The following is a 22,813-nucleotide window of genomic DNA, read 5'->3' as shown; positions in this document are numbered from 1 at the left end:
GCACACTCCAGCTCCCTCTGGGGAATCCCAAAGAGCTCAAAACGGGATCTTAATCATCAGACCCTCAGATCAGCCTCCTTTCAGTTTGAAGGAGCAGAGAATAGTCTGACATGCACCTGCATCACACCCTTATGTTTGAAGGGTTGCGTCTGGGATCAACATTTCTCGCTACTTTAAACCCCCTATAATGGTAAATGAGAGTTGAAACACAGATTTGCCTCTAAGTCGAGAACTTTTTGGTTGGACTCAATCTTCCCCAGACCAGAGCATTGATCCGGATGTCTACCGACAAAGCTTGGATCTATCTGTTGCTGCGACAGACGCAGCCCTCGCCTGCAGCATCAGTCCCCTTTTACAGCAAACTGAAGGAGGGAAGCTGGTGTAAATCACAGCAGAAGAATAATGTCAGAAAGGCAAACAGATTTATTTTTCAGAAAGGCCTACATGATATTCAGGATGTCATGTTTTTTTTTCGTGCCCACGGGAGACATGGAGAGCCGGTAGGGGGCGCCAGATTCACAACAAGCACGTTTCTTTTCTCCACTGGAAACCCCGGCTGTGTATTTGCATGTTGCCGACCGACAGCCAATGGGAGGGCTTCATGTTAATGAGCGTGTGGATTCACAGGCTGGCTGTCTTACTCCGGGGAGCAGACGGTCCACCGAGCAAACAGCGAGCATCCCGGCGCCAGAGCAGCTCTCCCTCCGCCCTGGACTGTGTAGGACACCGAACCGCCTGGATGTGCAATATGACTTTTGAAGAAACCGGAGGAGAAAACTCTGTAGAAAGGTCAGTCCCTCCTATTATACCTGGAACTTTTTTCTTTTATTTTGCATGTCATGTGAATTTAGCTGCAGAATAAGTTTTTTTCAGTGTCGGGCGTTTCTCCGCGCAGTTAGCTTTTAACTCCGTGAGGTCGCAGCAACAGTTTGCTTCGCTTCATTCCGGCTAGCCTTAAGCTTTAAGCTAGCATTAGCCTTATAAAGCAGCCTGCCAGCACCGGCAGAGCAGCTGTCTGACGCCGGTTCCGCTCGCGTCTCGGTCCGCGCTGCAGGTCGCGCTCTGCATGCAAGGTTACATCATTCACTGTCATCTGTGTCAGATGAACTCGGACAAAGCCCGTCCGCTCTGCCGCTCTGTCAGGGCATTGATCCCCGTTGTCTGCTGTTTCCTCCAGGATGGACTCGGTGGCTCAAGCTTTGGAGGAGGTCCTGAGCTCGGCGTTGCCTCAGGGTTGCATCACCGTCGGGGTCTACGAGGCAGCAAAGTCCCTCAATGCGTGAGTTCATCTCCTGCTCTCTGTGCCGCCCCCCCCTGGACAGGGATCCGTGCGACGCGACTCACTCCTTCTCCCGATCGTTTCCCCTCTTAGGGATCCGGACAATGTGGTGCTGTGCCTGCTGGCAACGGATGACGAGGAGGACGTGGCCCTGCAGATCCACTTCACTCTGATCCAGGCGTTCTGCTGTGAGAATGACATCAACATCCTGCGGGTGGGCAACATGTGGCGGCTGGCCGAGATACTGGGGGGAGTGAAGCCTGGAGGGGAGCCCACGGACGTGCACTGCGTCTTGGTTACCGTAAGTCTCCTTCCTCTGCTGTAAATTGCTCATTAGCGTGTGAGCAGCCTGATGAGTCAGAGCCAGAGGGCTCATGTGTTAGTGTTGGTTCCACAGTGTGAATAACTCTGGGCCTTTTGGTCCACCTGAACCAGCATGCTCTAACTGCTTTGCTCCTCCTGCAGAACCCACAGTCGGCCCTCTGGAAGGACCCTGCACTGAGCAAAGTGAACAGATTCTGCAGGGACTGCCGCTGCCTGGACCAGTGGGTGCCCGTCATCAACCTGCCAGATCGATGAAGCCCTTCGGAATATCTTCTGTATTGATTGCATCCAGGGGGGCAAAAAAAAACACACCTGCAGAGGGGCCTGTGTTAATGTCTATGTTGGACTTAATTGGAAAGCCCCCCCCCTCCACCCCTTCCTCCTTTTGTCCCCCTCACCAACCACCCAAAGAGAGCAACGGGACAGTCAAGAGAGGAGGGTGGGATTTAAAGAAAAACAAGAAACACGAACGGTTCAGCAAATTTGCCACGTCAGGGTGCCAAGTCGCGGGTCAAGAAAGAGTGACTCAGCAGTCCTCGTTGCCAGGATTTCCGTGCTGCTGCACCTCTCTCTGCCGAGAAGGAGTCCTTTTACGAGGAAACGGCATCATGTGAGGGGAACGAGCGCACGGCGTGGTGAGCACATGCACCGGCCCGGGCCTGAATGGAGGGGGGAGCTGACAGCCCTCCAGGAGCTGGACCACAGGGGGGGGGGGGGCGGACTGGTCAGCTCCCAGCTGGTGGACCATCCTGTGAAAGCTCGACCAAACATGAATTCCTTTAGCATCACATTTATTTAATGCTATTTAAGAATTGTCACTTTGCTAACTTAAAAAGGGAACGTTTTTCTTCTGTCGTTACTGCTATCATCTTTCAGGACGACGTGTTCGGAGTTGTCCGTTAAACGCTGGTGTTTTTACGTGTTGTTAATTTAAAGAATTTTATTTATTGTGCATAGTTCGCTGGAGATTGCCATGTGAAAGTGAAATAAACAAACAACACTTCCCAGGCTTGTTCTGCCTCGATGATTTCCCGTAACTACAGACTTTCTGTGAAGGAAGTACCAAGGCGTGTTGTGTTTTTTTTATGACAGCTTGTCCTGACTGACGCTTATTGCCCCAGAGCGTTTAGCACGTTACCAGGCAGGTTACACCGCTGCTGCAGCAGGTATCTACCGTTTCCTGCAGACCTCTGCACAAAGTGGAAATCTCATTTAGATGGAGACTTTGTTTATTGTCTAGAATTCACTATATGATAAACTGACAAACACATCCTCTTCACATTTTGTCAGGTTGCTACTATTAACTTAATAGATTTAAATCGACAGACCAACACAAAGTAGTCCATGATTACAGTAGGAGTAAAAATGAATTTTCTACAGCTAAAAATCAGAAGTAAGCTGTGCGTTTGTATTCAGACACGCTCAGTCGATACTTCGTAGGACAACCTTTGGTGTAGTTACAGCCAACAGGGTTTTAGTTTAGGTCTCTTCCAGCTTTGCGCATATAGTGACTGCAGTTTTTGCACATTCTTTTCTTCAAAATGGCTTCAGCTCCGTCCGGTGGGATGGAGAGCATCTGTGAACGGCAGCTTTCAAGGCTTGCCACAGATTCTTAATTGGGTCTAAGTTTGGACTTTAACTAAGCCATTATAAAACAATGTGCTTTGTCCTAAACCCTTCCATTGTCGCGCTGGCTGTATGAATCAGTATAAGTCGGCAGGTTTGTGACACAAAGCATTTGTCTTCGGTTGCACTTTACTCTCGGTGAAGACGTTTTGAGTATCAATACATAAAAGGTAATAAAAATATCTTTGTAAATATGTGTACAGGGGTGGTGTGTGTGGGGGGGGGGGGTCGTTAGGACCCAAGAAGAACATTTTATATATTTCTATCTGGTTTTGGGATGATTTAGATTTTTTTGTGATAGGGTCCATAATTTCTGGCGGCACCGCTGACAGTGTGTACAGGAAGAGATTTTTGGGTTGGTGCAAATCAGCATGGTACCGATCTGGGTACTCTGAGGTAAGTGTTCATCAGAGAGCCCGCCTGGAGGAACAAAACGGTCACCATCCTGGATCAGACCAATGACAGCGGTGTCGTCTGCAAACATCAGGAGTTTCACAGCCGCTTGGGAACATTGTCCTGCTGGAAGGTGAATCTCCTACCCAGTCTCAAGTCTTCTGAAACCTCTGTCAGGGGTTCTTCCAGCATTATTCTCTATTTAGCTCCATCATCCTCCCATCAACCATGAGCAGCTTTCCTGGCCCTGCTGACTTAAAGAATCCCCTCAGCATGACGCTGACACCACAGTGTTGTCCTCCATAAAAGTTTCATTTTGACTTTGTCTGAGCAGAGAGCCACCTTCTTCCCTATATTTGTTGCATTGCCTACATAGCTTGTGGCAAACAGAACGGCTATTTCTCAACACTGGTTTTCTTCTTGCTGCTCAGTCATACAAAGATCTGTTGAATGTGTAACCAATAGTCATCCTGTCATCAGATCCTTTCACCTGTCGGATGTGTCGCTTGGCCTTTATGATGCAGTCCTTTTCCCTAACATTCTCTAACAAACCTCTGCAGCCTTCACAGAACAGCTGGATTTATGCAGAGATTCAGTTACACACTGAACGCCTATTTCAATAATCGGGGGACTTCTGAAGGCAATTAATGACACCGACTTTTTGTCAGAGGTAACGACACAAAGCAGGAGGACTATAAATCCATGCCAAAAACTTCAGATCTTCATTTGTAAAAATAAATTAATAAAATAAGGTAGGAAACCCCTAGTTTTTACTCTTCGCATCACAGTTACACATTACTTTGTGTTTTTCTATCAAATGAAGTTCAAACAAAAAATAGGTTAAAGTATGTAGCTGTAATAAAATGAGGAAAAAAAAGTCGCAGGGGTTGGAATACTTTTTCAAGGCACTCTGGTTTAAGTGGAGGAAAACAGCTACTGTGGTTTTAAACCTGTGCAGGATCAGGCTCACTGTGGCAACATGTTCTTTGCAGCCATCTGCTTTAATGCAATCCCAGCTAAATTTACTGCTGACTGGCTAAAAATAGCAAAGAGGGAAGGAAAAAGGGTGGTTGAAGACCCCTCTCAGGCTGTAAAAAGAGAGAACCAGAACTTATTAGTGCTGGTGCTCGGAGGGGAGGAACAAAGCTTTCCACAGAGAGGGTCACGAGACAATGGCTTCATGAGTCAGGCCTATTCAGGTCTCTTATTGCTAGAGCTGTACAGTAGTTTAGCTTTGAGGCTAAAAATAGCCCTGTGAATAGAGGCGTTCCCATCTGACCGCTGACACTCTGGCAACGGGGGGGGGGGGGGGGGGGGGGGTACTTGTGATTCACTGCTGCAGAGATGTCAGTTTGCAGCCGGGGACAGACATCGAGAAGACAGCGAGCCTCTCTGGTGGCGCTATCAAAGATGGAGGGAAGCAGATTGGGTGGAGGAACTGGGTCAAAACGCAGAGAGCAAAGCTGGAATGTGGGTTAAGACAACTGCTGGAGATTTCATGCACATCTCTGTTTGAAATGAGCAGGGATGGTTTGCAGATTGGACAAGGTCTGCAGAGCTCCAAATGCAGAAACATGTCAGAAGTCCCTGCAGAGATAACTTTGCACAGGCACCAGATTTTTAAAAGATTTTTGGTAGTGTTCTGTGGAAGCTGCCATTCTGGCAGTTTCGGTATGAAGGTGAGGCGCTTCTAAGGAAATATGGCAATCATTCCAGAAATACCAGAGTTTGTTAAGTGAGATGACACCTAGAGGAGTAAAAACACCAGCCTGCTTCCTGTAAATCAGAGGAATGGCCCCTGAAAAGTAGGTGAAATGGTAGAGATACCGGACTATTAGCTTACCGCAGCTTACGTATACAACAACACTGGAAATACAGCTGATACAAATCTGAGCTCATCCACCATCTGCATCGAGTACGGATTACATCAATGTGGGCCATGAAATATGGCTTGACCTGGTTGTAAGTGTAACATCACACCTGAGGAGCAGGGGAGGAGGGGGCACAAAGGGCTGGGGGAGGATTGCATAACAACCGGTGCATGGCTCGGCGCACATAAACACTTGGGATGGGAAATTAGAGCAAACATGTTTGCGTGCCTGACCTTGTTGGCTCATCCACCTGTTTGAACACAGTGACCTGTGGCTGCGATGGAGGCACGGTGATCTCAGCGTAGGAAAATAGCCTCCGACGGATTTTGATCGTGGCTTCCCCGCACATGCTGATAGAAATAGTTCAGTCCTCCATGCCCTGACGGAACGCTAAAAACATGGGCCGCTTCCACAGCTATGCTTACGGCAATATGCGGAATGCAAATCAGCAAAACCCGACAGCAGCTACACCGTTTTGCAAAAATGTTCACACGTCACATTTTCACATTTTTGTCATGTTACAGTCTGAAATTTCTATTAATTTAATTGGGATTTCATGTGAATTAGCACCACATAGTACCAATATTATTGTGAAGTGGAAGGAAAAGGGTAAAGGGCTTTAAAAACGTTTTACATATAAAGACGTAAGTGGTATGCACTTGTGTTTAACCCCTCAGGAGCAATACCTTGTAGAATCCCCCTTTTGCTGCAAGTAAAGCTTTAAGCCTTCAGGGTGTATCTCCACCAGCTCTGCACATCCCATGACTGAAATGCTTGCCCATTCCTTTTTGCAAAAGACCTCAAACTCAGTCAGGTTGGATGGAGCGCGTCTGTGAACAGCAGGTTTCAAGTTCTACCATACATCCTTGACTGCATTTGGTTCCAGGCTTGGACTAGACCATTTTAACATATGATTTTAGGATCGTTGAAGTAAACCATTCCATTGCAGCTTTGGGCTGCATGTTTAGGATTGTTGTCCTGCTTGAGGCCAAAACTCCGCCCTACTTTTGTGTGTTTTGTTTTGTTTTTCTTCCAGGATTGCCCTCTGGCTAGCCCCCTTCCATCTTCCACATCACCTCTGTCCACCTTTTCTGTCTCTGCTGAAAGCAAATGTCACCAGAGCATGTTGTGGCCACCACCATGTTTCACTGTAGGAATGGTGTGTTTAAGGTCATGTGTAGTGTTGGTTTTCTATCACACATAGCATTTTGCACACTGGCCAAAATGTTGCATTTTAATTTAATCTGATCAAATCACCTTCTTTCACATGTTGTTGATGCGTTCTTGGAGAAATTTTGGTGGATGGCCTCTCCTGAGAAGGTTCACCATTGTTAGTTGTAACACCCATTCGTAGATAGTGACTTTTCCCTTAGAAATGGCTTTGTAACCCTTTCCAGTCCAATAGATATCAATGACTTTGGATTGGGAGATGATGTGTTGCTCTGAGACCTTTCAGCCAGCTTCATGTTGTCAGATTGAAGGGAGTTATCTATTCTGTAGGTCTGGCAGTAACCAGGCTTGGGTGGGACTACTGAAATGTAACCAGAAAATGTGATTTTTCCAAATTAATTCCTTAGGTGAACCTCGAAGAGACATTGTATTCTTCGCCTTTTTTAATGGAGTCAGGTTGCTTTGGATAGGTTTTGCCCCCAATAACTGAAACCATAAAAACAAATGTCTGTATTAAGTGACATTATGCTTGTCTGATGTGAAAAGTTAAAAGTTGTTTGATGATATCAATAATTTTAGCATGACAAAAAAAAAGAAGAAATCAGAAAGAGGCAAATACTACTTCCCAGCACAGTTTATTAATGACAAAAAAGCAATATGTAAATCTATTTCACAGCCAACACACACCCCGAGCTCTCTTTAATTCATTGTACACAGCATTACCCAAAAAGCACTTGTGTGAGAGTTAAAGCTGTCTGGTTTCAGGATTAAGACTCAGGCAGACAAAACTGTAACAGCAGATCTTGAGTACAAGCATCAGCCACATCATTACAGACATTATATGGAAGCTAAGAGCAGAGTATAACAGTGTAATAGTCATCTGCAATCTAGCTTTCACAGTGCTTCAATGGTCCAGTAGCCTTTCAGTGAGGGGATCATAAAGAGATGTTTTCAGTGTATAAGAAGAGTCAAGATTATGCCAAGAATACACCCAGCAAAAGAACAGGCTGGTGGAAACACGTATCAGACCCAGCAGTTTTTGTAAGCCAATCTCAGACGACACTGTTACTACCAGAGCAACGCCAGCAGTTGGTTTCATTCAAACTACACTGCTCACATAGAGATTCAACGAGAACACCGAATTGGAATCGGTCGATTTTCAGTTTGACTGGTCCTAGCTGGTGACCAGCCGGCCAGAAACTCGTTTTCTTTCAGATCACCACGCTGAGCAGGACCATGTCGCGCCGAAAATACCAATCTTCAGAGAGGGTGCCGTCACACTGATTTCAAGTTAGATATTTCCAGCATCAGGGAGGCTTTTGAAATAAAGTCAGAGAAAATCTGACTGTATTTTCAGCAGATAACAGGAAGGCAGAGCGTATTACAGCAAACTGCTGTAATACATTCAACCTCTGTTAGTCATGGATCATGTTGAATTGGGAAACGTTGGCAGCTTTTTAGACATCTACACTCTAAGGAAAGGATCCATATTCTGTAAGGAACACACAGGAACTGTTGTCTGTTATGTCTTTAAATGAACAACAATGTAGTGGTCCTGTCCTCATCATTATTACTTGTGATTGTTAATCCATGGCTGCCTAAGGCATAAGGTGAACGTCACTGGCAACAGAGCTCCACTCTTCACTGTTTTTCATTTTGTAATGGGCAGCAGTCTGTTAATCCACTCACAGGATGTCGTTATCTTGAGTGATCCTCATCAGCAGAGCACAAACTCACTCTTTCCTCAAGCAAGCACGATGAAAGTAAAAGGTAAAGACGTCACTATCTGACTGGCCCACTGAGTAAGAGGTTTTGTTTTGGCATCGTATGACAATTAATCATTACGAGTTGTGCCACGGCAGAAACGTGAAGTCACACCTGGGCCCATCTCGTTCAAACAATGTCTAGACCCGAAACTTTGACCAAAGCCCTCAACTTCTGGACTTCTTTGGTCTTAATTTCATTTAGGAAGTATAGGTGAAAAAAACGTAACCACCACAGAAGCCTTTAGGCAAGATGTGTTCAACTATCAGCTGTGTTACATTAGAGGTTTAAAACGACATTCAGCTACAACACAGTGCAAGGCTTCTTGTCTTTGAAGGGGTTCTCTGAAGTTGGGATGCCCATTAGCAGAGGGTCATTCTTGGCATGCTCTCCACAGTAGCGCATCAGGTCTGATGAAGCCTTAGACACCTGCAAAAACACACAAATCAATCCACATGCCGTTTTGACAGTGCCTTAAGAAACATCCAAACCCACTGAATTGTTTTTCCATTTTGTCACATTCCAACTGGAAATTGGGAAAATGTGTTTTTGGGTCTTTATTTGATGGACCAATACAAAGTGGTGCCTAAATAGGAAGTGGAAGGAGAAAAACACATGGTTTCAAATGTGTAAAATTGTATTCAGCCCCCTTCACATCAATACCCCTAAAAAGACCACTGCAGCCAGAGGTGTTTAGAAGTCACAGCCCATCTGATTAATTTAATAGTAGTATGAATCCAGATGCTGTGTGAAGACCTCAGAGGTGTCTTGTAGCACATTATTGAACTACCAACGTGGAACACAGAAAATATGTCAGGGAGAGTGCTGTTGAGAAGCTTAAAGCAAAATTATATCTGTAACATGTAGAAGGTTGTTCTCTGCTCAAATGAGACGGAAATTCAACTTTCTGTCCTGCAGGCAAAGCAATGAACACCACCCAAATGGTGACACATGGTAGTGGGTGCATTGGAGCAGCACAATATTAGTAAAAGGTGCAAAATGCAGTAATATTGGTGAATGTTGCAATAATAATGTCATTCTATGAATAAATGATTAGTGTTTATATCTTTTTACTTTGGGTTTGCTGCAAACAGAGACTGCAGACTAGTGTTGTGTGTGTGTGTGTGTATGCATATATATATATATATATATATATATATATATATATATATATATATATATATATATAATTTCTTTTATCATTCATTAGTTAAGCCCAGCTGACTAGTCCATTAATGGCAGTCACTTATAACTCACTCGTCAAGTGTTCCAGTTCTCATTCCCCAGTATTAAAGCACTTTGTCATTCCTCACTGGATTACCTGCTGTACGTTCATTGCAACCGGTTCCTTAAAGGTATATAGCCACATTATATGCTTAAAAAATACCAAAAAACGTTTGATCATGATAAAATAAGGTTATATGCACCAAGCCTCCATCTTGATGTCTTGATACAAACAGTCGTGGCCCTATCTAGCGGCAGTATCGCAGAACTATCATAATCTTTGCTTAATTAATAAATCAAAATTAAATCAGGTCGGACTGAGCCTGACCATCTGAAATGCCTTGCAGTAAAGCAGCAGCAGTCATCAAAGACCAAACGTTAATAATTAAATCAACCAATCTACAGCAACTTTAAGAGCCTGATATCAGAACATTTTACTCACATCGATCAACTCTGCGGTCACATCTGAGCCTCTGCAGGTTTAGCATCTGCTTCAGTGAACACCAATGTTCATAAACACTGGAATGTCATTCATCCCAACAACATTCCAGTCTTTTCCCTCTTGAAATTATTCTTTTTTTTTTGCTTTTTTTCACTCGATTTTGGACCATTCTTCATTGTTTCGCCTGGAGATGCTAACAGCCTTTAGCCGCATCCTGGTTTTAACCGCTGCTGCGCATGCGCAGTACGTACAGTAATTCCATTAAAATCGAAAATAAACAAAAAGGCTTTATTTACTAACAAACTGAGCAAAAACAAAGCATAAAACACCAAAATAACAACTAATACGCCAGAAGGACGTGATAATCTTTCATAAAAACTTTGTATGCAACCAGAGTGAGCTAATCATTTATAAACAAAAAAAGAGTCAAATAACATGGCTATGCACCTTTTAAGCCTGGTTTATGCTCGACGCAACTGTGAGGTCCGCACGGCCATATTTCCTCATTTTTGCTACCACGTCTCTCAGCGCAGCCAAATGTTTCCGCTCTGCACATCTAGGAAAAACTACACGGACAGTCTCATGCAGAAAAACATGGCGGACAAGCAAGCGCTCCTTCTGGTGGAGGTTTATAAATATAGAAATCTTTATTATGCATCCCAAAAAGATCACCATGATCAACAAAATGTTAACAATTCCAGGTTTAGTGCCACTGAAGGCCACTGGCAACACTACACTCTCTCCATGTTTTGGTTTCTGACTGCAGAGCACTTTGGACCAGCAGATTGAGAAGTCTCATGGAGTTTCTTATAAAGGCAAAACCACATTCAGCCCCCTAGATTAAATCCTACATCAGAGAACCAAGAATATGTCTGATCAGGTCATCGCTGTACCTGTTTTGTTTTGTTGTTATGGCACCTAAAGTGACCTGTGGTCATGTGACCCATTCAGTGATGAGAAGAGCAGCCCACACGGAGCAAAGAACCAATTAACTCTAACCCTAACCTGAAAAATCATTTAATATATGTCAGATCAAGCTAATACTTGAGTCAAAACCTACATGGTGCTGCTTTAAGTTTTAGTTTTTAATCATTATTCAGCTTTTTACTTCTTTTTTGCCTGCCTGCATTTGGGTCCTCCTAAACACAACAGGGAGGGAATACAAATGCATGCCAAACGTTTCAGATTGTTACGTAAAAAAAAAAAAAAACGACTGAAAACTGTTTAATTTTGTATTCAGTTCAGAATTATTCTCTGCTTTGTGTTGGTCCCCTAGCATTCCAATAAAGGACATTTGATTTGTTGTGAAATGTGACAAAACGTGAAAAGGTTAATGGGGTGATTGATGATTTCAGTGCATGCGTGCATCCCAGCCAGGTGGACAAAGCAGATATGTGTGAATAATTCCCAACGCAGACACACTTTGATCCTCTCGATGCGAGCTTCTCTCTTCAGCTGCTGCACCGTCCGCCTGGCCTGAGCGATGCTGCTGGAGCTCGGCGTTTTCGACGACATCTCTCCTTTCAGACGACTGTGCCTGATTCTGTGGAAGAAGGCGATAGGCTTGTTAACTCGGGTTTAATTAGACAAAGCATACAGATTATATTTACACAAGGTAAACCAGCGAGGCCACAGTGGAGTAAGGCTGTTTAAAAATTGACTGGCAACATGATGTTCTCGTGGGATTAAAGAAGCAACAAATCAGGTCAAGCTGCTGCTAAAATGCAGTTGTGGTTCCAGCTGCTTTATTAGAGCGTCAATAAAAGCAGCAACTAGGCCAGTAAAATAAGATTTGATATTTTTTATCAATGTTATCTACTAACAAACAAGCTGATTTATAAAACCAAGGTCTTCTTCTTTGTGTTGCCTGAGAGCTGTATGCATTTCCTCCCATGTGCAGGGTATCTGCTAGGCTAAGGTTAGTGCGTATACAGCTGCAATATCATTCATTTTATCTTTGAGAACTAGAGCAGCTCGCAAGAAACAACAGCAAACAGCGTGCTAAAAGCAGATGGTTGGCTTGGTGAATTATAGTGAATATTGACGATGACATATGTCTACACAGTATTTTACATCAAAAATAATTTCAATGAAATGTAAAACTTGAGGTGCAAAAAGAGAAGCAGATTGACGCGTTCTGACGCTTTCTCTGCACTTCTTTTTGCCTCTCTGTGTATCAACAGCTTAGGGCTAACACAGAAGTGAGAGCGTTGTGCAACTCAAATAACCAGCTCACTGGAAAAACAATATGCTAAACAGTTATACAGAATTTGACAAAGCCTCCAGAGAAGTAACTCGAGGAATTTGAGTAATAATCTTTGGACCAATAGAGGAGGGATCAAAAGTTAGCACACAGCTTCAGCTGCTTCAGCTAGAAACCACTGATCAGGCCCGAAATCTGGGAGTAGTGATGGACTCAGACCTGAACCTCCAAAAGCATCTAAAGACAGTTACAAGGTCGGCTTTCTATCACCTGAGGAACATTTCCAGGATTAAAGGACTGATGTCTCAGCAGGATCTGGAAAAATTAATCCATGCGTTTATATTTAGTAGAATTGATTACTGCAACGGTGTTTTCACAGGTCTGCCTAAAAAGTGGATCAGACAGCTGCAGCTGATCCAGAACGCTGCTGCCCGCGTCCTCACTAAGACTAAGAAAGTAGAGAACATGAACCCAGTTCTAAAGTCCTTACACTGACTCCCTGTATCTCAGAGAATAGACTTTAAAATGCTTCTGTTAGTCTATAAATCCCTGAATGGCTTAGCACCTAAATACATCACAGACTTGTTATCAGTGTATAAACCCTCCAGACCACTAAGGTCTTCTGGCTTCAGCCTACTCTGCATACCTAGAACCAGAACCAGACATGGAGAAGCAGCATTTAGTTCCTATGCTCCACTTATCTGAAACAAACTTCCAGAAAACTGTAAAAGTGTTGAAAGCCTGAGTTCCTTTAAATCAAGACTGAAAACACATTTGTTTAGGATTGCCTTTGACTGCTCTAGTTAAACAGTTCTCAACTTTTTTAGTCCAACTGTTTTTACTACATTTTATTGCAACTTGCTTTTATTCTGCTTTATTTTCCTATATTTTAATTGTGTAAAGCACTTTGCATTGTCTCTGTACTGAATTGTGCTATATAAATAAATTCGCCTTGCTTTGCCTTGAATCATTCGAGAAATCATTTCAGCTCTTGTAATGATGCATGACTGTCCTTGATGCAGTGAAAGTTTAGAGGTGCACCCTTGTGTACCGAAATTATTCAAATAAATCAAATAGGGGCAGAACTAATGTTAATATCTCCCAATCTTTTTTTTAAATATTAAATTATTTTATGGTAAATTAGTTTACAAAATCCCTTTGTGGAAAGTGTTTCACACCAAACCACTAAATATAGTCACCAGTTGTTTTGTTTAAAGTCTCTCTGTCAGACAAATGCATGAATGGATTCATACAAAATGAATGAAAAAAAGATGAAATACGTTGGGTTCAAACTTCTGCAATAAAATAACTGTTCCAGGACGGGAGAAACAGACAAATAACAGAAATGGTGTTGCGCACATATTGAAGCAGAATTTTTTTTTTTATCTCAATGGGTGTGTAACTTTTGAGAAATGACTGCTGACTTAATGTGCGTAAAAGCTCTGACCTAACTCAACAAACTCCCGTTTCACAATTCCCACTTCCAGGATGTAATGGTTTGTCTTTACCGGCTCATTACGTCACGCCCTGTACTGCTTGCAGGAGAGGCTGCAAAGCTGCTATTTTCAACATTTCATTCCGGCTAATGGCTGTGCAGAAGCGGAAAACGGACCTTGAGCAAAGGCTAGTGTCTCCTGTCCGGAGCCCCTCACCAAGCTCAAGACAAAGGAACCACTTCCCTCATTGAGTAAGGCTAATGCAAAATTATTTTGTTTGCATTAGCCTCTAAAGGAACAACTTTGAAGACTAATGCAAGAGCAAGAGAACAAAGTGTCTTATATTGTTACACTGGGACATGGTTAAGCAACAAACTAAATCCCCACTCTGGCCCCAGCATGGCTCAGTTCTGCTCAGATCAAGCTGTTGCTCCTGGACCAAATGAAGAAAGCTGGGCGACGTGGTGTGGTGGCATGCGGTGCACTCAGTGTTTGCTCTGTGCTCTGGTGCCGGATATTATGGAGGAGGGGGACCAGTTGAAATGTGAGTGAGATGAAACATTGGCAACTGCCGGCCCAACTACAGAGAGCAGATGAGACCACGCTTCCCTCTAATCCCCACTCCTTTACCCCCACCCACTGCACTTCCGTTTCCTCCACAGGAAACTGGATCGCCAGTTACTCTCCAAAGCATAAATGATTAAATGTGGGGTGGAGGCTTTAAAAATAGATCCTTCACACTGAAGAGTTCCCAAGGAAACAGAGAAATGAGTTCTGCTGCAGCTAAAAATAGAGGGTGGGAGTTTTAAGGCGCTTCTTTAGATCGAGCCTTTCAGCAGATTCAAAAACGCATCGCCTTTTAAAATCACAAGCATCTTGCTCAGAGTGCACACATACTCAATGTGCTGTTGTAAGTTTTGCTTTCTTGACCTTTGGACTCATTGTTCCGTGTCGTGCCTCTCGTGTTAACACAGCTGTAGTGTTTAAACACACAACGGCAGCAGCTAGGCGTGAGTGCCGGCAATAGGGAGAGCTGCGTCAGAGCAGGGCCATGCGCCGACACTGTGACGCTGGCTGCTAACACAGAGCCCAGAAAGTTCCACTGCTACCTCCAGCACAGTTGGCTCACGACTGATTATGACACACACCCTTTTTTAATAAGATGTTGTTCGCAAACATTTAGTGCATCTAAATGTCCTCCATGAACTGATAACATAACCTGTGCACCTCTGCCCTCTATGTTTAGTAGGGAGTATGGCAAGGGACATTGACGCATACACCAATGGGAACGCCATTCTGCCTCATTCACACTTCTCCCTACCCCAGCAGACCCCATTCAAAGGAACAGATTAGCAACATCTTGTCAAAGTTTGGCAGAAAATGTTTTATCCAGTATCCATTTAAATCTGGTAAATTGAAGCAGGAAAGCTGATTTAATATGCAGAGCGTTGTGCATTTAATATGCCTTATCATCTATCAACAATTGCACAGGACCTTTCCCCTTCTGACAGATCTTTCTCAATCTGCTGTAATGCCAAACTATAAATGTAGCTTTTTTCTTTTCATAGTGTGTTTATGCATTTCAGCAGTATCTTCTCTATAAATGCTCATTCTTCGTTTCTTCATGGATGTCTTTGATTTGTCTTTCAATCCTGAGCCAGTATCTCACCAAAATGTCATAGTTACATGATAACAATAAAGACTCTTGATTCTTGAACATTGTTACTGCGTAAAAAGATCAGATGAATACCAATGCTTAACAAAAAGGAGCCTATTTCCAGTGGTCATTGAGCGAGAGGCTGGGTACACCCTGAACAGTTCACCAGTTCATCACAGAGCAACACTGAGACACACAATGAATACCCAGTGGCGGTTCTAGACCAAATTTACCAGGGGGCAAGGTGGTTCCACTGTTTCTTCATAGGGGCACATAACAAAAGAATGAAACAATAGAACAGGGCAATATTTAATCTTTTAATAACATTAGGTGAGCCACTTGTGGCTCTGGAACTGCAAGTTTCAGACCCCTGATCTAGCAGATGAAAACTGTGATCACATCTCAATACGGCTGAAGCTAAACGTGAAACCAGAGAGAACCCACACATGCACAGGGTAAACATGCAAACTCCATGCAGAATGACCCAAGGCCAGGGTTCAAACCAAGCATCTTCTTGCTACAAGGCCACAGCACTACCACTGTGCAACTCTGCAGCCGACCTGCATATTCAATAATAATAATTTGCAAATTATGACCTTGTGATATAAAGAACAGTAAAGAAGCCACTTCGGTCCAAAAAGAGACCATAAACCGTGAGCTCTGTCCAGATGTGCCTTGCAAAAGTATTTCCAGCCCTTGAACTGTTTACTGTTGCAATCACAAACCACTATGTATTTCAGATTGACTTTTGGTGATGGATCAATATAAAAAATGGTGCATGATTGTGAAGTTAAAGTAAAATGAGACATGTTTTTTAAAAACGTTTGGCTGCTAAAAATTAAAAAAGTCCGGCATCCATTTGTATTGTTATATTGTTACTTTGATGTCCCTAAATAAAATCCTGCGCGCCTATTTAGTCAAACTGTGTTTTAACTTTTTTTTCCAGCAGGGACAGGGAAGCTGGTCATAGCTGGGACATGATGTATTATGCATGAGAGTTTATCTTCCCTAATTTTAAGACCTGATAATGACCTCACAAGGTTTTTTTGTTATTACAAACTGCTACAATCCATAGCAATCAACAATATTTTATTATTATTTGATACAATTGCAGTATAGAAGGTCAAAAACCGTCACACTAGCTTCTGATCTACCCAAAAGTTGATAGAAAATACTATTGTGAGTATATAAAGCTTTAAAATCTTTTGGGACAAAAGGTACTTTTCAGGTACTTTTATACCTTTGAGACACTTGGAGCAGGTTTGCCTTTTGTGCTGTAAAATGATAGGAAGGAGAGAAAACTTTCAGCTTTTGCTCACAAATGCTTTTTCCTGCTTGTCACTTATATCAAGTTATTTCCTTTAATGACTGTTGTATTTAATAAACTCCATAATCTTATTGTTGAACTGACCTGTGCTATATGGATAATTATGAAGCAGATAGAGCTGACTGCAGTGCAGGAATCACTGCGCCTGCCTCTATAAAAACACATACAACTGATTTTTTTCTACTCATAGTCTTAGCAACCTACTTTCTCTGAATGTTTGGAACCGCACATCAACAACAACAAGCAAAGCACCATAGTTAGCAAAATGATTTTGTCACATATCTATATATATGTGACAAAATCATCGATATATCTATAGGGATATTATGTGATACACCAATACTGCATACTTCTTCTAATATATGTATACTGCTCAAAAAAATAAAGGGAATGCTCAAACAACATAATGTAACTCCAAGTCAATCAGACTTCCGTGAAATCAAACTGTCCTCTTAAGAAGCAACACTGATTGACAATCAGTTTCACCTTCTGTTGTACAAATGGAATAGACAACAGGTGGAAACTAGAGGCAATTAGCAAACCTCCATGAAGGTGGTATGAGGGCCTGACATCCACAGGTGGGGGTTATGCTTCCAGCCCAACACCGTGCAGAACGTTTGGCATTTGCCAGAGAACACCAAGATTAGTAAAGATGAAAGCAGGTTCACACTGAGGACATGTGACAGACGTGATGGGGTCTGGAGACGCCGTGGAGAAAGTTCTGCTGCCTGCAACATCCTCCACTATGACCGGTTTGGCAGTGGGTCAGTAATGGCGTGGGGTGGCATTTCTTTGGGGGGCCGCACGGCCCTCCGTGTGCTCGCCAGAGGTAGTTTGACTGCCATTAGGTACAGAGATGAGATCTTCAGACTTATTGTGAGACCATATGCTAGTGTGGTTGGCTCTGGGTCAAGACAATGCTAGACCTCATGTTTAGAGTGTGTCAGCAGCTCCTGGAAGACCAAGGCATTGATGCTACGGACCGGCCCACCCGTTCCCCAGACCTGAATCCAACTGAGCACATCTGAGACATCATGTCTCGCTCCATCCACCAACGCCACGTTGCAACCACAGACTGTCCAGGAGTCGGTGGATGTGTTTAGTCCAGGTCTGGGAAGAGGTCCCTCAGGAGACCATCTGCCACCTCATCAGGAACATGCTCAGGCGTTGTAGGGAGGTCATACAGGCACATGGAGGCCACACACGCTACTGAGCCTAATTTTGACTTATTTAAGGACATTACATCAAAGTTGGATCCACCTATAGAGTGTTTTTCCACTTTAGTTTTGAGGGTTGCACCCAATCCAGACCTCCATGGGTTAATACATTTGATTTCCATTGATAATCTTTGTGTGACTTTGTTGTCAGCACATTCAGCTATGTAAAAAGTATTTAATAAGAATATTTCATTCATTCAGATCTAGGATGTGTTATTATCCTTTGAGCAGTGTCTATATATAAGCTTGTTCTAAACCCTCCAATTGTACCTCTAACTCTATGTTTAGGGTTGTTATTCTGATGGAAGGTGAACCACCTTGAATCTCTGGGTCACTTCTCTCATTAATGCTTGTTTGCTAAGTTCAGGTGTATGCATATTTGCACCAGACATGAGGTGCACGAAGATCACAAACATACCTGTAAAATTGAATAATGTTGAAAAAGATTACGATACCAGTTTTATTTTTTAGTAATCTCTTCCTCCGAGTTTAAAATGTCAACATCTATGGAACAATAGAGTTTGGTGTAATTATATAAAAAGACACCAGCTCATTGATAATTTCCTTCTTCTAGTTCCAGAGCAAGGTACTAACTGTTCTTTTCTGCACTGCAGCAGCAGGAAGGGGCCTTTGAAGGCTAATTACTTTGACAGTGAACACTCCTCCCCTCGGGCCAGATGTGCCTCATGTGGCATATTGTCTATACTTAGTGGAGAGGTGAACAGTTCCAGCAGGAGTGGTGAATCACACGTAGCTAACTGAGTACAGCCTGGTCTGGTGAGGCCCCTCTCGCCCCAGGCTCCATAGTAGTCAGTTTTACAGAAACCCTGCACGTTTGACAAATAGTTATAGACAGACGACATTTTGAGCCATTGAATTATTTCACTTTCGTCTTGACTGAAAAGTGGTCCCATGCAGGATGCACAATATGTACTTTATCTTTGAGAAATAAAAAAAAAGGCCTCCAACTATTCGGCAAAAAATAGGTGACGTTGGAAACCAAAAAGAACAGAGGGTCCTAGCTTTATGAAGCCTCAGCTTAGTCTGGCTGGACATTGTGTCTTTATGCCGCTGTCAGGGGTGTCCTACCTGCACGTCCACTTACAATGTTATCTCTGACAGCTCGGCACATATTTTAGTATTGCTTTTCAAAGAGGCTTTTGATAGAAAAGGGAACATATGCAGCACTTAAGATTTATGGACCTGCAACATTTTGAAAGACAAGTCTAAACCCTAATGTCTCCAAAATACATCTAGATGAATGATATAGAAGTGTTAGTCATACGTTTATAGAGCGTTGTAAAAGTATTTGCACCCATGTCTTCCATTTTTGCATATCGAAAACATTTTCCTGTACTGCTTTCTTTGTGAAACAGCTCAGACCTCAAATTTCCCACACAATTGTGAATTGGTTTACGGTCTGGACTTTGACTAGGCCATTCTCATATACGATCTAAAATATTCCATTGTAGCTCCAGCTGTATTTGTGGGGTTGCCAATTTGAACGGTGCACTTTGTGGAGGACCACATTCTCAAGTCATTTGCATCCTTTGAAAGGCCAACCAGATTTTTGATGAACACAATCAACTTTAGTTTAGCCTCTTGACTGCTTCTGTGATAAATTGTATTTTACCTTGGAATTAGAGCTTAGGTGGATGGCCATGTCCTGGTTTTCTTCTATTCTCAGTGATGGCTTGAAAAATGCTCATGGCGAGACATCTATCAATCATTCTGAACCAAGAAAGACATTACATGAGTGGGGCTGTGAAAAATTAGCCCTATGGAAAGAACCTGGGATTTTCCAAAGCCATTGATTTTGTTGTAAATTTGACAAAATGTGATAGCCTATATTTTTTATTTGTGTTTATTAGGTATTCATTTTTTTATTGTAAACACCAGGGAGGGCTTGGCCCTACTAGCCCACTTATATATATACTTATATTATATACCAGCCGTCCGTGGTGCTACTTTAATGTCACTGTGCATTTTTTTACATTGTCATGTGAACTTGTTTAATTCTGCAATACTTGTCTTAAAACCATCTTAGTGCTGTATTTTAAGGGTGGAACGGTGGCTATTGCAGTTGAATTTTCCTATTGGTTCCAACAGTACATGCTTTCATCATCATAGCCCCATGCACGGGTACAAAAGCATCTTAGTTAGACATGACCCGTGGTGAGTCGGGAGTTGGAATTGTGCAACATTTCCAGCATTGATCATAGCATTGAATATAATATGATTGAACTTGACTTTGTAAAGTGCCTTGAGATGACATGTTTCATGATTTGGCGCTATATAAATAAAATTGAATTGAATTGAAAGAGAATTGTTTTATTTTTCATACCTTTGATCATATTGCTTTACTTTAGATCATTTAAATCTAAATGTAAACATAAACTTTTTCAGAATGTTTGTTATTGAACATTAGCACGTTTTAGCTATGATGGTACTAACATCACTTTACCACTCAGAAACTAGACCCATCCTGTCCTCCTCTGCCTCGGCAGCACCAGCTTCTGACCACACCCTCACTTAACCCCCACTGTTCATCCCCAAACCATATTACGTCATTTTGGCTACAATTCATCTCTGTGCTGCCAACGGTTTCCGCTCTGCACACCTAGGTAAATTCCTAACTACGCGGACAGTCCCTGCAGAAAAACATGGCAGATGAGAAATCTTTGTTAATATAGACATTTTTATGATTCAGCCCATAAAGGTCACCATGATCAACAAGTTAACAATTCCAGGGCAGAACTCTTGGAAGAAAGTAAGATGCTTTAAAATTTGGAAACAACTGTGTTTTCTGTGGTGTGGTAGGGTGTAGTGCGCCTGATTTAGGAGCACAATGCTGCCCTCTAGAGTGTAGGAGAATAGGGATACTTTGGAGTAAAAGCCGCACGGAGCACAACCCGGGTTCACACAGAATACGGTTCAGATACGGCTGCAGCATCGCAAGGAACCCAAATCATTAAAAATCAATGTGTCCACTCCCATCAGTCACATGTGGCTGCAGGTCCGGTTACTGAGGCTGTGCGGTGCAGCAAAGAGGGTAGTTTGACCGGACACCACAGCAGCCCCCAGATCAAGCTCCTGAATTTCACGAGCCAAATAGGAAATGTCTGGCGCTGGACAGGATATGGTTCCGGTGAATTTGAGAATAAAATCACCGCACCAACTTACGCTAACTTGACTAGTGTAAACAAAACATCAACACAGATATCAGAAGAAACAGAGGGGCTTTTGGAGGATGAAACAGGATATTTAAGCGCATGGATAACGAGATTTGCCCTAAAGAAATTAAAACCATAACTGTTTCTTAATAATTTATGAAGAATAGCAACAGAAAAGACCACATGAACTTCTGTTCTCATCAGTGCCATTTTCACAGCTGGAGTCGCAGCTGGCCGCTGTTTCCCTAGGAGTAGCGTGAGTGGGAGTTTGCGGCAAACCGGAACTGGATCGGGAAAACAACCTGCAACGTGGTTAGTGTGAGCCTCAGGTAAATGCTTCAGACTTTCTGTTCGCATGGTGGTATTTAAAAAAAATAATAATAATAATAATTGGGGCAGGGTTATGCTCTTATATCGGGGTGAGTTACACTTTAAATAGAACCAACTTACAAACGAAAGGTGTGTTACAAAGCAAACATTTTAAATCAAAATCCAATTCAGTGTAAGAACCAAGTAGCATCAGATTCTTTGTGCATTTTGCTTTCTGTGCCATATGAGGAAATTTAAAGGAGACTTTTTCAAATTAAAAAAGATCCTCTTTAATTTTTAGGACCTCAAAAACGTAAAAATAAAATAAATACATAAAAATCGGGCATGTTAAAATGATTATTCAACACATCAAAAACAACGGCAAAAGTTTTTATCCCAGCTGGTTGTGTTCTTCATATGCACACTGAGACTTCAAAATCCTACAAGCCAAAAGAATGTCTGCAATGCCGTCAGCTGTGGTGTTCCTGTCTGCGTCAGTGCTTATGTGTAGTAAATGTAAACATGTGAGACACTCAAAGCATTGATAAAAAAAAAAAATAGTCTTTGATCAAAGATGTTTCTTTGATGCGGGTTCAAGGCTCTGCACAGGTGGTATCTCCCTGTGCCAGCAGAAAGGTCCTGAAGAGTTTAGGATAGCAACTTTAATCCTATGGTTTGTAACCCAACACAGAGCTAGGTTCTGCTGCCTGAACAAATACTCTTTTAAGTGACTCCACTCTATTAAAATCCTCATCCAGTGAGAGAATACCCTCAGCCTGTGTTGGCCAGTTGGCTTGACAAATTTAGCAAAAGCTATATAGAAGAAAATCCCATATTTGGAGCTTCTGTTGTTGAAACTAGCACTAAGAATATTGCACAGGGCAACAAACATGCTGACCAACACTGCAAACCACCTACATAACAAACGGAGGAGGCGCTGATCTTTGCTGGTCAGCTGCTTCAGCTTTCCTGCTAAAAACACAATAATCTGTTAATGCACCATTCAGCCAGGCCTTTTTTTGGGTTTAATTGTGTACTGAGGTTATTGCTGAATGAGCTGTACGGTTTGAGCTGAAAGTTGTACGAACTAGTTAAAAAGTTCATTAAGAGAGGGATACGGAGTGTCTGCAGAGTGTTTGCACTAATCCACCTAGAGTGCAATAGCTGATAGGAAACTGGTGCATGAGCAAATATGTTGTAGCTGGTCCTTGTAGCAGTGGTTTCATTCAGAGGAACAAGTACTATGTGTTTTGTTGGTATTGGTTCTAAGCACAGAGTGTACAGAATATAATTTTGATCTGAACATCTTGTGGATAAATGAAAAGGACTTGTAAGTACATTGGATTTCAAAATACTAGCCCAAATAACTGAAGTAAATGTCAAAATCTTATATCTGTG

At 42.6% G+C, this 22,813-nt stretch overlaps 2 protein-coding genes across 2 annotated transcripts in view; one reads left to right on the top strand and one right to left on the bottom strand.

The window, feature by feature from the left end:
* The first annotated feature begins 566 nt into the window (after positions 1 to 566).
* Positions 567 to 2,610, top strand: gadd45ab (growth arrest and DNA-damage-inducible, alpha, b). Its single transcript, XM_021309376.2, has 4 exons — positions 567 to 789; positions 1,178 to 1,279; positions 1,373 to 1,580; positions 1,745 to 2,610. Exons 1-4 carry the CDS (start codon positions 569 to 571, stop codon positions 1,856 to 1,858), a joined length of 645 nt encoding a protein of 214 aa, XP_021165051.2. The 5' UTR covers positions 567 to 568; the 3' UTR covers positions 1,859 to 2,610.
* A 4,671-nt stretch (positions 2,611 to 7,281) lies between these two features.
* Positions 7,282 to 22,813, bottom strand: part of LOC118564211 (guanine nucleotide-binding protein G(I)/G(S)/G(O) subunit gamma-12) — a 46,748-nt gene continuing 31,216 nt past the window's right edge. The window contains exons 3-4 of the mRNA XM_036141601.1: positions 11,516 to 11,636; positions 7,282 to 8,856 (exon numbers count right to left, since the gene is read on the bottom strand). Of these exons, the coding sequence (XP_035997494.1) occupies positions 8,731 to 8,856; positions 11,516 to 11,608 (219 nt within the window). The 5' untranslated portion in view covers positions 11,609 to 11,636 and the 3' untranslated portion in view covers positions 7,282 to 8,730. The remainder of the gene's footprint in view (positions 8,857 to 11,515; positions 11,637 to 22,813) is intronic.

Source organism: Fundulus heteroclitus, chromosome 9, assembly GCF_011125445.2.
Source record: "Fundulus heteroclitus isolate FHET01 chromosome 9, MU-UCD_Fhet_4.1, whole genome shotgun sequence".
In the NCBI taxonomy this organism is placed as follows: Eukaryota; Metazoa; Chordata; class Actinopteri; order Cyprinodontiformes; family Fundulidae; genus Fundulus; species Fundulus heteroclitus.
This window is presented reverse-complemented; position numbering and strand designations above follow the sequence as displayed.